The sequence below is a fragment of the Labrus mixtus genome, chromosome 10 (genome assembly GCF_963584025.1).
Source record: "Labrus mixtus chromosome 10, fLabMix1.1, whole genome shotgun sequence".
Taxonomy (NCBI): domain Eukaryota; kingdom Metazoa; phylum Chordata; class Actinopteri; order Labriformes; family Labridae; genus Labrus; species Labrus mixtus.
This window is the reverse complement of record NC_083621.1, coordinates 3,759,911-3,776,560: the sequence shown is the minus strand read 5'-3', so window position 1 is coordinate 3,776,560 and position 16,650 is coordinate 3,759,911. Positions and strand designations below refer to the sequence as shown.

Below are 16,650 nucleotides of genomic sequence, written 5' to 3'. Positions count from 1 at the left end.
AACAGCTCAGTGTTTTCCTGTGAAAAATCAACAAGTGAGGCTGCGTAAAAAAAACGCTGCGGTTCTAACAAAGGGGACTACGATCCGCACAAAGAACCAAGGGCATAAATGCAGATAAAGACAAGGGATAAAAATAAGCAGGAAGCAACGCATTGCAGATTCGAACATAAAGACTGTGTGCTTGTGTGCTTGTGTATTTGTTTGTGTGTTAATCCTACCACAGATCCTCTTCTCTGTGTATTTCCTGCCTTTTTTACTTCCTAGATTTGCTGTTTTTTCCGAGAAACAAACATTTACTCGGAGCATGTTTTTTTTTTTCGTTTCATTCCCGTCATCCAGAGGTCAAACTCGTTTTCATGCAGTGCGAAGAATTATTGAAAAATGCAGTTATATTTAGGGGGATGAAAAGATGAACATTCCCCCGCTACTGTTGGATAAATATATTTGGTCTGCATCTCTGGTGAGGGTGTGTGTGAGGAAAACTGTTAAAAGATGTAATCTCGCCCCTCCATCACAGTTGCTCGACTCAGGCACTAATTAATCCAGAGCACCTCACTTTAATTGCCTTAATATATCGTCGCTCTCTCGCCTTTATCTTGATTTTTCTCATGACGTCTATTTCCCCCCTAATTGATTCTAAAGGAGATGTAATCTCCCATCTGAGTGTGGGGTACGTATTGATAGCTTTACTTTAATCCAGCGACAGTTTTGCGGATCTCATTGTCTGCACTAATTACGCTGGACTTGATGTATTGTCTTGGCCCTGGCCTGGTATTGAACCTCCGGTGTGTTTGGAGAGTAGAGAACTCACCATTCTTTGTTTTGGTGTTTTTTTTTGACAGGAGAAGACCAATGAAGACAGCCAGATGGTGGTCGGCGGCAACTTTACTGCTGGGGCTCGCTGTGCTCGGCACCGACGGGACGCCCAACAAGGAGGGATTCAGGTCGCCGCCCTATCGACCGGTCGTGAGATTTCGACACAAGGTATTGATCCCCCCGTCTTTTTTCATTTGCCAAACCCGTAACAAGAAAGCCTTATGTGCTTTTTGCCAAGTATGAAACTAATTACAGCGGCTCTTTCTCTCCTGCTTCAGATGACTCTCCTGTTGTTGTTGTTTTTGTTTTTCTGCCCACTGAAAAAACCCTCGATGAATCATTATCCCTCCCTCTGTGCCAGGGGACTGTCGTTTGAAAAGACAAAATCAGAATAGTGCATCCACATCTGAGCAACGATGAAGACGAGCTTTGAATGAATTTAAGACGATTGCATGCCGTATTATCTGATCGTTTAAAGAGTCCATATTATGTCCTTTTTGGGGTTCGTATATTTAATCTATGTTCCTACTTTTGTACGTTCACAATAGCTAAAGTCTGAAAAAAGTGTCTGTTTTCATGTACTGCTCCTCCTTGCTCCCTCTCCGCTCTGAGTCAGTCAGCTACACTCTGTTGAGCCCACACTGTTAGACCCCACGTGGGCCAAGTCTGCTCTGATTGGTCTGCCGATCCGCTCTGTCGTTAATGGTCAGTTGCTCAGCACGCTTCTCGGAAATTTCAACATGAGCTGCTGGGCTTGCCACAACGAGCCAATGGACTTAGATCAGTGATCTCACAATGACAATGACGTCACACTGACACATTTTTATTGAGGGGGGCTAGAACCGAGCGTTACATGCAGCTAATGCTGCAGCTAACAGGAGGAGGTAGGAGAAGCTGCGTTCCCGCGGACTCTGAATTTTTGCACATAGATGTGCCTAAACATGCACAGGACACTTGGAACACACACTAAAGAGCAAATAAAACCAGAAAAAGCATAATATGGTAATAAATTCAATAATATATATATTTTTTAAATCTCTGTCGCTGCATTTCAAGGAATGCAGTACTTTCCCCCCCCCCTCCTCTTAACGAGTAGTAAACTATGATTTGTTTCCAAAAACACCAGCAGCAGCAGAGATAGATCAATTAGAACCAGGCTGGGAAAGAAATGGACTGTTTTTGGCAGACGGAAGACTTGAGAAAAGCAAAAGTGTTTTGTCAAGAGGCATTAGTCAAAATGTGGTCCTTCAGAACACATTTCCCACAAGCCCTTTTTTTTCTCCCCCAAATTCTGTTTGCTGGTAAACACTTCTTTCCAATCCAAGATAAAAAAAAAAAATTAGCAGTGACTACTGAGCTCAGTAAAAACAGTTGCACTCAAGAGGAAATCTTTCATCTTCACGCTGAATATTGCCTTTTAAAATGTGTTTCAATCACCTTCAGGAAGACAAAAGGCAAACACCGACCGGTACTAAAGGGTTGCTGTGTGAAGGTAGTTAGAAAGAGAAAGAGATAAAAAACAGAGGGAGCAGATGGTGGGGATGTCATTGGACTGTATCGGAGTTTAGAGTGGAGCCAGGGGGCGATGCAAAGCTGTTGAAAGGACAGAAGTGGTCAAACACATTTTGACCTTTGGAACAAGATTTTAATCACAGAGATGCTTTCTAAATGCACCCTCTGCAGGTATCAGCCAAACAAGCCTCTTTCTAGTCACAGCTACCTTAGAAATTGTGTGTTTGTGTGTGTGTGTGTGTGTGTGTGTGTGTGTGTATGTGTGCGCGCGCTAAGGAAGTTAAGAGATTTAAAGTTCAATATCCAAAAATCCTGTAATTTGATCTGAGTGAACTGCAGAGATAGCACTTCTGCCAGGCTGGGATGCTTTATACCGAGGGGAAGAGAGAGGCAAACGATTGAGCTCCCTCCCCCTGTCTGGATGTGTTAGATTCCAGTCTTAAAGGAACAGATGCCTGTTTTGTTATTAACCTTATCTCTATGTGCAGTGTGGCATTGCACCATTGTTTTGTCAATACTTTTACAGCCAAGCTCCAGATCCTCCGTAACCTGCAGCTAAGCTGAAGCAAGTGGAAATAAAGTATCACAGCGTCTCAGGAAAGCAGATGCTCTGAAGTCTGAAGGATATGGTGTATCTTACCTAAGCTTGTGTTCACACCTTTACAGTGTCAGATTCTGAGGAAAGATTAAGGTGCTTCTGTTTCAACAAGTCCAACAGATACAGGAGAGTGTTGGAAGAAAAAGTGTCAGAAGGTATGTCAGATCTAAGGGAATCTACACAGTGGGATCTGATGGGGGAATTTTGACTGTAGGGCTGGGATGCTTTTTGAACAATAAATAATTTAAACGATAAAAGGTAAACTAGGTGTTTAAATTCATTTAAAGGTCCCGAAACAAACAAATACGAATATCAATATCTTAAATTTTGGTCTTTGGATGAACCAGGGTTATGACCATAAAGGAAGAATGTGCGACATCTCACACAAGAGCAGAAATCACAGTGAGTGAGAAGCTCGAGTCCCGCTGGCTGTGTTGTTGTCAGAGGCGTGTTTACATGGACGGGACGGCCGGCTCCTCCCCTTGTGTATAAAAGCTGTTTTAGTCAAGAACTAGAGAGAAGAAGAAGAACATACTCACTGATTATTTGGATGTCAAGTTAGTGTCTTTAGATCATGCTCATTCTGTTTTTAATTTATATGCAATATGAAGCTATGAGCTAATCAAAGTGTGCTAACATTAGCATGCTAACGTAACAATGCAGGACACAGGCAATTGCAGCTCGAGCAAAGGACAATTTTGTCCGCTGCTTGCGCTTAGTGGTGCTTAATTATGGTGCGTTCTAATTCATAACTTGTTCTGGTGAACACAAGTGGAGAAGTTTGTTTTCGATCTGCAGAGTCCCTCTGCACCTTTAAGAAAAAGCTAAAGACCCAGCTCTTTCATGAACACCTACTGTACGACAGTAATGATATTATTGATGACGATGATGATCATGATAATGGTTTTGTTTGATAATGATGATTTTGGGATGGTTATGATGAGTATTAGAACAGCTGTCGATGTCGTGCTTTGCCTCTGGTCACTTCCTGTCAGCACCTCTCGTCACTTCCTGTCAACACCTGTGTGTCTGATCAGACTTAAAGCTGTTTGTTTGCTCTTACTGAAGTTGTTTCCTCCTCTCTTCATCCTTGCTTGTGTTGTACTTACTCTCTGATGAACGTCCCTTTGGATGAAAGCGTCTGCTAAATGAATTGTAGAATTGTAGCACTGAGAGTAAAATATGTTCCCTTCTATTTTAAATGTCATTGGACTCAGGCAGTCACACTTTCTTTAAGAAGAACTGACACTTTTTCCTGTTACACACATTCTGAAGGTTGTATAAATTGCCTCTTTTGTAACAAACTGGATATTTTATCTCTTGTTGAAACCAAATACTTTTTGACTTTCTCTCTTTTTATTACCCCGTTCTGGAAGCAGAATGACTTTAATAATTAAAGTAATGTATGTCCACATGCAGCGGGAACCTGACAGGGAGCTACAAAAAATGATGCATGTGCTTTTCCACTTCAATGAAATTAATGTGCCAGGAGCTGTGATTACATTGCGGAGGAATGTCATTACAGCATCTGCATACCATTACAATCCATCCTGTGAGAGGACAGAGGTAAACTCTGCTCATCTATCCGCCTGTCAAAAAAAAAAAAAAGGCTCTCGAATTTAAAGCCCTTTGGTGGAAAAACTGCCACATCACAGGCTCTTTTTCCTCAACGTGTCAATGGCCTTTGTTGCTTTGAGAATTTTCTCCGCCCTCGGCTAGATAGCGGAGAGGTTCGGGTCATCCACTTGTCAATACAGCTGACTGAGCAGCGTTAAAGAACAGTTGTTTCAAAATGAGATATCCAGAGATTGTAGAAAAAGACATACCAAGTTGCAGGAAAGGTGACAGCTCTCTCTTTTTTACTTACTTTTTAAAGGACAGAAGGTAGCTACAGTCACTTGTTACAGCAAATTTGGGCAAAAAGTTGCATCACATTTTGAATAAAAAGTCCTCTCATATTCATCATTCAGTGAAGTAAGTGTTTCTTGTAGCAGAGGACATTAAAGTGGGAAGGTAATGCTGCCAACTTGGGGGACTTTCTCTATATCTTGCAACTTTCCTAATCCTCTTGCCGACTTTTTTTGTCAAAAGCTACTAGCGACAAATCTAGCGACCTTTTCTGGTTTTATTGGAGACTCTGACGGGAAAGCATGTATCGCTCTGCAGTTTCTGTCCTCAACCAGCGGCGGGTGATGCCGTGAGCCCCTCCCCCGTCCCAAAGTACTCCTAGGCGGTCAGTCTTGTTGAGTTCTAAACATATATAGGGTGTTTTTTACTCACTTTTTGACTCTCCCACCATGTTATTTTTCTCTCCTACAGGGTCCGTTACAATTACATGCAACCTGCCAATTATGCAAATTAAGCGATGACGCCATTTAGCAAGTTTTAGGACAGCTTTCCTCACTGAGGAGTTGGAAACACTGGCTTCAACCCACACCTCACCTACTGAAGGGACAGCTGACTACCTCACAGTGCAATAACAATGTGCTATATTAACCTGTGTGCATTTATCTCAGGTGCAATAATAGATCTACAGGATCTGCAGGATAAGATATGATTTTTATATTTCATTGTGCAGTGTCTTCTTCTGGGATTATGTAACTCTGGAAGAAATGTACAGAAAATCAAATACACCTGTTCTGTCCTGTATCCGTGCAAAACGCAATAAACATCCAATCTAATCTAATCTAACATTGGCCTCTGATATTTCTTACTGTGCAGTATAGGGTGTCAGAGAGGATGTGGGCCAAATGACCAATCCAATACGTTAATGTATTAGCTCCTCCAATAATCAGCAGGTTACAGGTGAATACTATTTTGACAATAATATGAGTGTATAATAATGAGACATTCAACGTCATGCCTGCGAGTGTTGCAACAACCATCACCTACTGCACACAACACATGGCTTAAAATGTGCCACCATTTGTTGTGTAATGCAAGCGGCCACTTAGGCGTGCTGGGATATCTTTGTACGCTGGTGGAGGCATCTTTTTAACAGCTTTTCTCACACATTAAGTCGTAATCCTGAATTTAAAGAAAACAGGGGTACTCACTGTGAGGTAAATTGATCGTGTGGTGTGCTGTTTTGATTCACACATATTGATGTTACCTTTGGCTCAGAGCTCAACTTCCTTCCTGGCAGGACTGAAAAATCGACATGTTGAAAAACAGATTATCCTGTTGTGTAAGAGTTAAACAGCTGAAAACTAAACTACATGTTGTAGAATTTGTTGGAAAAATCGTCAAACAGGAAGACAGTTTAAACTTCATCTTGTAAACCTGTGCAACTTGTATTCCAGATCTTACGGTAACTACATCAGTGTAGTTTTAGAGGAGACTATGGAGTTCTTGAAAGCTTGAAAAATATCAGCCCTCAGTGTTTTTTCCATCGGTTCAGCTTGACGTGAGCTGAGCGAGAACTGATATCAACAAATACTCAGAAAACTGTAAGCTTCAGAATTATTATCAGGAAGAAAAACATGGCACCTGCACTTCTTTAATTGATAGATTGTGACTGTAAATACCAACATATATTTAAAAATTAACATGCATTAATTTCTTTGCTCCATGCATTGAGTTAAATATATAAAAAACAAAAACCTGACAACACCTCCAGGTGGCCGTGTAAAGGCTGTCTCTTTTTCCTTTTACTTTGAAGGACAGTGTTTGACAAGGGTAACAAGATCGCATATGACCTCATAAGCTTTCCTCACAAAGACTTCAATCATCATGAGCCACTCTGCAATAAACAGCTGGTCACATGCTCTACCCGTAATTCCCATGGTATTGTTCCAGACATTCACGGTGAAATCCTCCACATGGGGTCAGGAATAGGACACAGATCCGTTCCACCAGAATCCAGGCCTTTATCATTTGTTACATTTGGGACTCACTCTCAGAGAAAGAGTTACTGTTCCCAGGTTTTAAATTACATGGGGGCTTTTTATTTTATACAGTGTCGTATCCCTCAAGCTTTTAACCGTTAAAATGATGGAGGGAGACTCGATGTGCAATTTGTGAAATTTGTAGACTCTTGGCTGGGCTCGCTCGACACGAGGGGGACAAAAAGCAATTGCTGAGAGTTTGTCTCTCTGACATCAAGCTGTTATGTCAGGACAAACAAAATGGAGGCTGGGACGACTGTGTGCAAAGCCCCATCCATCCCCGCACTGGCTCGGCCACATGGCAAATCTAGATTAACAGGGGATAAGCAGAGAGAAAGAGTAGGATGGGGGGGGATGGGCAAATGAGATTGAGATACAGAGACGGGGAATGGGAGAAATAACCAGGATGAATGTTAAAAGTTCTCAGAAACAGCATGACGCATAGTTAAAGCTACAGGTTTGGCTTCTATGTTACTTTCTGCCGCTATTATTTCCAGCCTCTTCCTCGGCTGGTCAGTCTAAGCCCCAACCCTTGTCACTCATGTTGATGAGCTGTCTACTTTCAAATGGCAGGCAGCCCGAGGCCGAGGTAACCAGCTTGTGTACAATCTCCACAGGGGCCTAAGAGGCAGACGCAGTATGGAGCCAATCTGCTAAAACAATAACAAGACGTCAATGTCTGCGCTAATGGCTATACCCGTGTTTTGCAGACTTTTCTGCTGCATGCATATCTTTGTTGTATTTTTTTTAACACCAGTAACCAGCGCTTGTGTCGGTGTGGAGTGTCCCGACATGTCAACAAGCACAGATTGGTGCAGGACAAAAATATATGGAGATGTCTACACATTTTCTGCAGGCTCTTAAAAGTCTCGATGCAGTGTTTTGACCTACAAGCTCTGTTTGATGATGACCAATCAGAGGCCCCAATACTGCAGAGAAGCTTGGGGCAAGTCAGTTTGCAACTGTTGAGGCATATTGCATGACATTGCTTGCTTTTTGTCCACTCTGAATCTGTAACATTTGCCTTTAAAAAAAAAAAAAGAACTACAAAACTGGAGACATGCGCTCAAGAAAAAAAGTAGAGTTTGCTATCCTATGTTCTTTTATATTGTAATATTTAGATGTTTTGTTACTGAAAATCTTTGACATCGCAGCCAACAGAGTTTGTAATTAACAATCTGGCAGGAAACTCACTCTTAGCAGAAAACTATGAGCCCTCCTGTGAGGTCCCCTCCAGCCAGCTGCCACCGTGTTCGGTACGCTCACTCGTCATTTCAAATTATAAAACCAGAGCTTTTAAGAAGAGGAATAAGGAATCTAACAGCACTGCTTTGCACAAAGGCAGAAAACTCCAGTAGAAAAGCAGTACAACCAAACTCATTCTGCTGCTGCCCCTTCCTAGTGTCAGTCTGCACAGAGTGAATCACTATAGGGAACGTCCACGGGGTTGGTAAGAAATAATAATGATTGTGAGTTCGCTAGTGCCGTATTGACATTATGAAGTAATCAACCAGGCATGTGTATTTTCCTGTTATTGGTTTTCCACCGCTGCTTGTGACTGGATCAGTTGGATTTGGCTATGGCAAATTACCGTCATGATTACCACTTCAAAGTTACAATCTAATTAATCATTGTTCAATGATTTATGTAATTGTCTTTTCCTCCTTACAACCCCCCCCCCCCCCCCCCACACACACACACACACACACACACACACACACCCACACTCTTAACAATCCTCTCACTCCTCACCCGATCACATGAGGTGGATCCCTGCCTGTAGCATAAGACAATGCACACAATAAGATACCACTCATACTGTACCCTACTTAATTTAGATAAGATCATATTTTATTGATCCCTAGTGGGGGAATTCAGCATTGCAGCAACACAAGACAAGTAGTAGTTTTAGTACAAAAAATGAAAACAGAATATGGAGTTTCCTCCAGAGGGGGGCGGGGCTCAGCCTTAGAGATAAGGTGAGGAGCTCAGACATTCAGGGGTAGACCCGCTTCTCCTTTGTACTCGAAAGGAGCCAGTTGAGATGGTTTGGGGGCATCTGGTTTTCCGGGTATGCCCAACTGGGAGGAGACCCCGTGGTAGACCATGAGTTTGCAGGAGGGATTATAAATCCCGTATGGTCTGGGAACGTCTCAGAATCACCCAGGAGGAACTGGAAAACGATGCTAGGGAGAGGGACGTCTGGGTTGACTTGCTGCGCTTGCTGCCACCACGACCCCAAATTCTGATATGCAGAAGACAATGGATGGATGGACGGAACAGAATAGATAAGATAAATACAATAAAAAGAGGAGGGGTGTATACAACTGGAATTTAAAGGAGTGTATTGACAATTAAGGACACTTGAGTGATTACATTTTGTCTCTTCTATTTTTTCTACATTTTTCCAAACAAAGTGATATCTCTTCTTCATAACTTGTCTTACATCATCCCTATATGTAACTGTAACTGTCTCTGCATTGTCTCACTTCCTATTGGCTGCCTGTTATATCATCATATTATGTCACTTTATTCTAAAACAGAAAAAGAAGTAAAAAAGTGGATTTGGCTGCAGTAAAAGTTGAGCCAGGTTCAGCATTTTTCCCAGGATCCCTGTTGTTGTTTTTCTTTTCAAAGCAGCCTTCACTTTAAAGTAAAGGATGAGTCTCTGTTGTTGTTTTTTAACTTGCAATTCTGTCTGAACTGGGTCTAAAAGATAAACCCATCCTTGCTGATGGAGCATAGGACTGTATATTCTTCTCGCTTGTCACCCTTGTATGTTGCAATTTGCACTTTTGTGCTACGAGTTGAAGTGCACTTGGAAGTTGATGGTGTGGAGGAGTGAGAGATGTCAGATCTGAAGCAGGAGAAGGAGATAAGAAGGAGGAGGAGGAGGGTGCTCTGGGTGGGTGAGTTAAGGGGGGAGTCTGAGAGATAAAGCCTGAGAGAGAGAGAGAGAGAGGGAGATGTGGGCGGTCAGCCAGCTAGCTGTGACAGGGCCAGATGAACCACAGGTTGTACAGCTGGGTGCTTCTCTGTCCCCGGAGTCTCGGAGCAGCAGAGACAGGTCTGCCAGCGGCCCCCGGGGAAATCACTCTCTTCAAACAAATGAAGTGTGAACACTGACTGCAATATGCAAATAAGCCCCATTTGATATCTTCCCTACCTGAAGTGCGATTCTAAATGTCACCTTCTCCAGTGGGTGGAGGGGGTGCCAAGATGTCAGAGAGCCACAGGTGTGTGGGCCCGCTGGGTCCACTAGTCAGCAATGTTTTCTTAAAACAACACACAAAATAGTTTTTTTTTTATTTACCAGATCATGACGTTTAACTGAGTTTTCCTCCAGGTTTCAAGAAATGAAGTTCAAACAAAGTAATTCAAATGAATAAGAATTCAAAGGGTATTGAGATACTCTTATGATAACCATTTTGAGCTACTTCGTATGTCATGAAAACATGCTCAAGTACAAAAACAAATTGAACATTGAAGACTTAAAAAAATAAATAAAAATGATGGATACTGAGGATGTGCCGACACTAATTTTCTAGTTAAATGGAAATTAAAATTCGGTCTAACCGACTAATCTAATGTTCAGATAATACTCAGATAGCAGTCAAAATAGAATCTTTATTGTCATTGCACTGATGTGAAACAACATTTCAGTGCATCATCTCTCAGTAGGAGGTTAAAATAAACGACGGAGTTATAAGAGGTAAAAAATGAGAAATACTTACACAGAAACTGTAAAAAAGTAATAAAGGTCAGTTCAATTGCACTTGGTCATGCTTATTGCTCTTGCCCCATATCGACCACAGTTCTAGATTTTGACAGAGGTCGGTTCCTTATCGGTGCTTGGGTAGAAACTGTTTAGGAATCTGGAGGTGCGGGTCTTGTGGCTAACGTTAGCAGTGCTAGCACCACCATTCTTCGGTCGTCTTTGCAGGTTAACATCCACATGCATGTGAAGGATGCTGCATGCATTACTCTGGGTAACATGGTCATTTAACTCTATATTTATATTCTCCAACAAAATACTGTTCTAAACTCTTCTTACAAGATGCTATTCACTTGCTTGTGTTCAGAGAGAGAGAGAGAGAGAGAGTGAGCGAGAGAGAGAGAGATACATACTATAATTGGATACAAAGTTGGAAATTGCCATCACAATTGTCTGTTGCTTTGTCGACCACTCCCTTGTTGCTCTCTTTTCATCGTGTGCTGCCTCCTGAGACTCTCTCTCCCGTCCGATGGTGTCATGAGTTGGTCTGTTTAGTTTTGTTTTTCACAGTTTAGATGTATTTATCTTTTAGGTCTCATTCTTCCCTGGTGTTGCTGGTTTTTCCCTTGTGTGTTTCCTAGTTTAGTCTTCAGTGTTTCCTGTGTTATTTTGTCATTTCATATCCTTGTGTCCCTCTATGTTCTAGTGTGTCTTGATGTTTCATTCTTGACTTTAACAGTGTCTTCAGTGTTTCATGTATTTATGTCACAGTTGTCCTCAGTGTTTCTTGTCCTGTCTCTGTGTGTTTCCCTCCAGTGTTGATTGCCCTCATTGTCTTCACCTGTGTCATTAGTCTCACCTGTATCTGATTACCCCAAGTCTATTTAGTCTCTGTGTTCCTTCCCCTCAGTGTCAGTTCATTGTTGTTTGATGGTGTTGTAAGTGCAGAGTAGTTGTCCGTCAATGTCAGAGTTTCTAGTGTTTCCTTGTTTTCCCTTTTTGGATTTTGTTCTTGTAAGTTTTTGTTTTGCATATTGCATCTAGCCTTTTTGCTAAAATAAATAGATTTTGTTAAGTATCTGCACTTGGGTCCAGTTCGTTCTCAATCCTTGACAGACGGTGGTAGCATGGCTTCCTGTTTTGCACTGCGGTGCATGTATGAACAAGCAAGTCAGAGAGATTTCATGGTCAGCCTGCCTGAAGGCTTCTAGATAATGTTCAGGATCACGTGTGTGAAAATGGCTTATGGCTTGCATAAATACAGTCCTATGTTGTTTGCACTGAAAGGGTCATTTAGCAAAAAAGTTTTAAAGTGATGTTAGAACAAATCAGTCAGCCAAACGATATTACCCAAACAGTAAAAATTGTCATTCCAAAACATCTTTAAAGGCAGTTGTATCTCCATGTGTATTACTAGTTCCATCCAATAGACATTTCAGTGTTTTTGTTTTTCCTTTCAGCTGCAGTACATAAGCACCAATAATTGTATTTAAAAGGAGCTTCAGAATTTCTCCCCCGGTCAGTTCAGGACTTGTTAAAAGTTTGTAAGTGCTCATGTGGGTGTTCGTTGCTCTGAGAAGGGTCTCATTAGCAACAGCAATTATTAATGCGAGTGTAAAGGCTCAGTTCAGCCGTAATGAAAGTACATGGATGACATAATGAGGAAACATGGCACAGATTGTATAATGTAGGAGCTAAGGGAGCTGAATAATTCTTGAAGCGAAACGTATTTCTAAATCAGTGAACTCCTGTGATACCAGAAGGAACCGCGTACTCTGTTAAATGTTTGAATCAGCTGAGCATATTTTATAAAGAAAAAACAGGAAGTATGCAGATCTTGTGTGCAAACCAGGAATTGGGTAATCTTCTATTTTCAGCAGGCAAACAGGGACCAGTGTTCTTTATTGACTGTGGACCTGTTGCATAATGCATCCTCTTCATAACAGCACAGTGCTGGAGCTGCTAGAAACAAGAGGATGGATTTTTCAACACAAAAGAAGGATGAGCAATGCAGATTTTCACGGTAGCGAGATCAAATATTAATGCTTCTTTCTTTTCGTATTCATGGTTTGTGGAGAGCAGTAGCTACTTGGAATAGTAGTCTTGATAACAGCATTTTCTACACCGTGCATGCTCTAAATGCAGAATCTACCTACTCAGGGGGGGTCATGGTTATTTGTTCTTCATTGTATGTCTGCACCTTTTTTTTTTTCTTTTGGCAACTCCAGTATGTTTTTGTAAAACACAGCTCAGTTAGATGTTGGTTTGCTGTGAATGAGGGAAGAAAAATGTTAAAAAGCAAGACAGTTAAAAATGCAAATATATAGAGCTGTAATGGTGTACTGCTTCTTCTTCCCCTGTGATCATTAAGGTTAGTGCAACCATGCGGTTTTATTTGTGGTGAAAGCGTACGGGTATTTAATGTGTTCGCTTCAGCCACTCCTCATTGTCTGCAAACTATGGCCCTATGAGGCTGCAACCACCACTGGGTGCTGCGTGGGGCAGCTGCACATTGACAGCTGGATAATAGGTAGCAAGATGAGCCCTCACTTTTAAAGCTTTTTCCCTCCTTCACAGGGGGCCTCTCTCTCGCCCCAGACTGTGCATATTTGATGGCTTTCCCTTTTTCTTTTCTTTTTAAAGCCAAAATGTTCCAAACTGGAGAGGTGATATTTGGAATGGCGATCAAAGAAGCTGCATATATTCACTCTCTAAAACAGAGAGGAATATTACACCCCTAAATCTTTTCTTACATTGAATTTGTACATTGGATGATCACACATGGAAGTGTTGAAGAGGAAGGATGTAGTCTTCAAGAAAATAAATTAAAACATTGATGCAGTGGTGTGCTATAGGGTAAGCTTGTCAATAGTTGGTGTTGCCGAATTGTTGTTGTCCTGCATGGGCGGTACTAGGCAGGGGCCAACAGGGGCCAGTGCCCCTGTAACACTGAGCTTGGTCCCCCCTGTGGCCACCCCTCCAAAAGGAAGAACCCACCTCACAATCTAGTATTAAATACTGTTACAGAAACAAATATAGATCATTGTATTTTATGTTGTGGTATTTTATGATGTGTGCTATTATTTGGCATAATATATATTTTTTTTAAAGCGATCATCTTTGTCTATTTTTCTCCTGGGTTTAATGTCCTCTCTGACAAAACAACTGGCCCCAGTTTGGCCCCCTCAGTAAAAGTGGTCTAGAACCACCACTGTTGTCCTGACAGTTTCACAATAATGGAAAAGATGAATATGTTTAAAAACTGAAGTGTAGTTCAGTGATCATTGAATGATCAAATAGTAGTGAGAACATAAGGCAACAACCCTGATTAAAACAAAAAATTGGTACAGATAGCCCAGTGGTTAGGTCCCGCCCCATGTACTGTACAGAGGCTATCGTCCTCCAAGCTGGCCGCCCGGATTTGAGTCCCTCCTGTGGCTCCTTCATTCAATTTCCTACTCTATCCACTATCCTCTTAAATGTAGCCGAAAAGCCCAAAAATAAATCTAAAAACCATGAAAAGGAATAAAAGTTTCTTTAAAGCTCAAAATCAAGTTATATGGGATGTGACCATGGTAACATGTTGAAAGGTTTATCACTATGCATTCAACTGAAGAACACAATTACTCAACAAAATGACACTAAGGTCGAAGTTATCAATGCATCATTCCAACAGGCAGCACTGCATTATGTTGTGGAAGTTCTTGTAGTGGTCTGAATGAAATGACACGATCGTAACCCTGCAGAGTCATTCAAAAAGAAAGACGCACGATGAGTCGATTGGTCCGTAGAATATCATCGTCAAGGATTAAACTCTCAGAGGCGTTTAATTGTGCAGTTGTGTTTCCTGATGTAAAGTGTCCTTGGGTCCTTTGAAAAGCGCTGAATAAATTCAAGATATTATTTTAGATGAGCAGAAAAGAACTTCCTGTCATGTTGTTGATGCTGTGAGCTGCTGGTTTATCATAACAGTCATTTCTTTCTTCTTTTTTTCTCAACAGGATGGGATCCCTGAGAGCTTGAGGATAAAGGGTGAGTGTCCATTTTTCATTCCTTTGCTCTTTATCCTCCTCCCTTCTTGAAATGCATCCAGGTCAGATGTATAGGAGTGTTGTCTGATGGAGGCCGCAGCGTGGCTAAAGCACATCTGCTGTTGGAACTTTGTAAAGGATTCATGTGTTCAATGTATTTTTCATACAGAACACCAGATGCAGAGAGCAGCTTTTAAGAAAAAGAAAAAATATTTGCAGCAGAAAAGCCATTAGGAGCACAGCACTCCATCGCCTCCGCTTTCAACCTGTTTATTTGGCTCGTTGTGAAGATCTCACCGGATAATCACCGACCGCATTCTGGTGCAACAACATCGGCTGTGGTGCTCTCTCCTCTTTTGGTTTTTCAGATAGACGGGGTGCTGCTTTTTGGACTGTGGCTAGAAGAAGCAGCATTTTCTCACTGTGTAGTCTCAACAGGCGCAGAACGGTGCGGAGATGCACATTGTTTCGCTCCACAGTGATGCGTTGTGTTTTAAAATGTATGAGTCATGACCAATCTTGAAACAGAAAAAAAAATTGTTTTGGTTCAAGCCATCTTTCACCTCAACATCAATACCCTACTAAAGAAATCCCTAAATGATGCATGGACTGCATGTATAGTGATCCACGGGGGACTTGTGAGAAGTCAAACAGAGGAAGTGGGGAGGAGATCGGACCTCTGTAGTTGTTTTTACAATCAATCTCACAAAGGATATACTGTACATCGTCTGCCTCCTCTTGCCTCAGCCTGATGTGTGTCAGTTATTACGAGCTGGTTGTGAGAATTATGTTTCTACTGATCGTAATAGAGGTTTTTTTTGCTCACTATCCTGTATATCAGTGTGCAGTTTGAAATATAGATTTCAGAGAAAGTTTAATACTTTGAAAGCGTCTTTGTGAATGAATAAGCCCTTCAGCATCCCTTTTGTTCTGCTGTGATTTCATATCTTTTTTTTTCTTTCTTGCAGTCCTGGTTTTTATGAAGTCTGGTGGAAATGAACAAAATGCCTGAAGTTACTCATGAGCTTTGAACACATCATGAAAAGTGAAAGACTTAAATTTCCTCTCCGCGAGCTAAGTGGAAGATTGAGTTTGAAGTTGTCGGATGTTACATTTACCTTCAATCCAAAAGAGACTATAGTTCAATTCTCAGCTCTGGAAAGAAACATTTTGTGCTGTGAAGTTATAGCAACCACAGAACATCTGATATACTTTATGTATTTTTGTTTAGGAACACAATAAATTAACCCTTTGTGCATGACAATGATCTACATTATAAACTTTGTGGTAAGTCAAATTTGGACTTGTGTCAGATATTGTCTGTAAGAACACAAACTCCCCTTTAGGAGATATACAACAATTGAAATAACCAATAACATATGGGATACTTCTATGATCAGAGGACTGATTAAACTACTGTGGATGTACTGTGCAGTGTTGGAGGCAGATATGGAGACTGCTACTGCTAGGCCATCTGCCTACCTAACTTTTGGAAGATGTAACTGAAGATATTTAGAATTTTTGCTCAAAAAGAATGTCTGAATTTTGATATGGTTTGAGTTCAGAATAACATTAAATGTCTACTCTCCTTATCCGTGTAGAACTCTAAAGAATCATCTGTTTTACGCAGTTAATGACCCGTTTCTTGCACAAACAATTCAGCGTGTCCCCTTGAACGAGGACTCTGTGATGAGCATTTTCACTGTTATCATTTAATACACAATGCATCCCATTAAAAAGGGATTAAAAGATAGATGGACCTGAAATGAAGGTAACCATTAGTAGCAGGTGTAGTTGGCATCATTATCTCCAACCCGCTCCATCTCCTGGTGTGGCACAAGCTGCTGTGGATGTATTAATGCATTAATGCACTGCGGTCCTCTTGCTGTTTGACGGATGCATGCTTATCTGTCAACCTGTCACCTATCTAACGTCTCCTGCGTCTCCTCTAAACAAGAGTCAATGTCGGGCAAAAGGTGGTCCCGCCGCCCAACATGTCTGCCACTAAGTGTTTGAAAGGGCTGCTAAATGGACGTCTCCCCATTTTTCTCCACCAGGGAAGGTCGAATCAGTAATTGTAGAGGGTGCATT

At 41.4% G+C, this 16,650-nt stretch overlaps 1 protein-coding gene across 1 annotated transcript in view; it reads left to right on the top strand.

Annotated features, from left to right (window-relative positions):
• The window catches only part of fstl5 (follistatin-like 5), a 208,602-nt gene that overhangs the window by 32,184 nt on the left and 159,768 nt on the right, over window positions 1–16,650 (top strand). Inside the window, exons 2-3 of the mRNA XM_061047595.1 lie at window positions 843–984; window positions 14,530–14,560. Coding sequence (XP_060903578.1) covers window positions 843–984; window positions 14,530–14,560 — 173 coding nt within the window. The remainder of the gene's footprint in view (window positions 1–842; window positions 985–14,529; window positions 14,561–16,650) is intronic.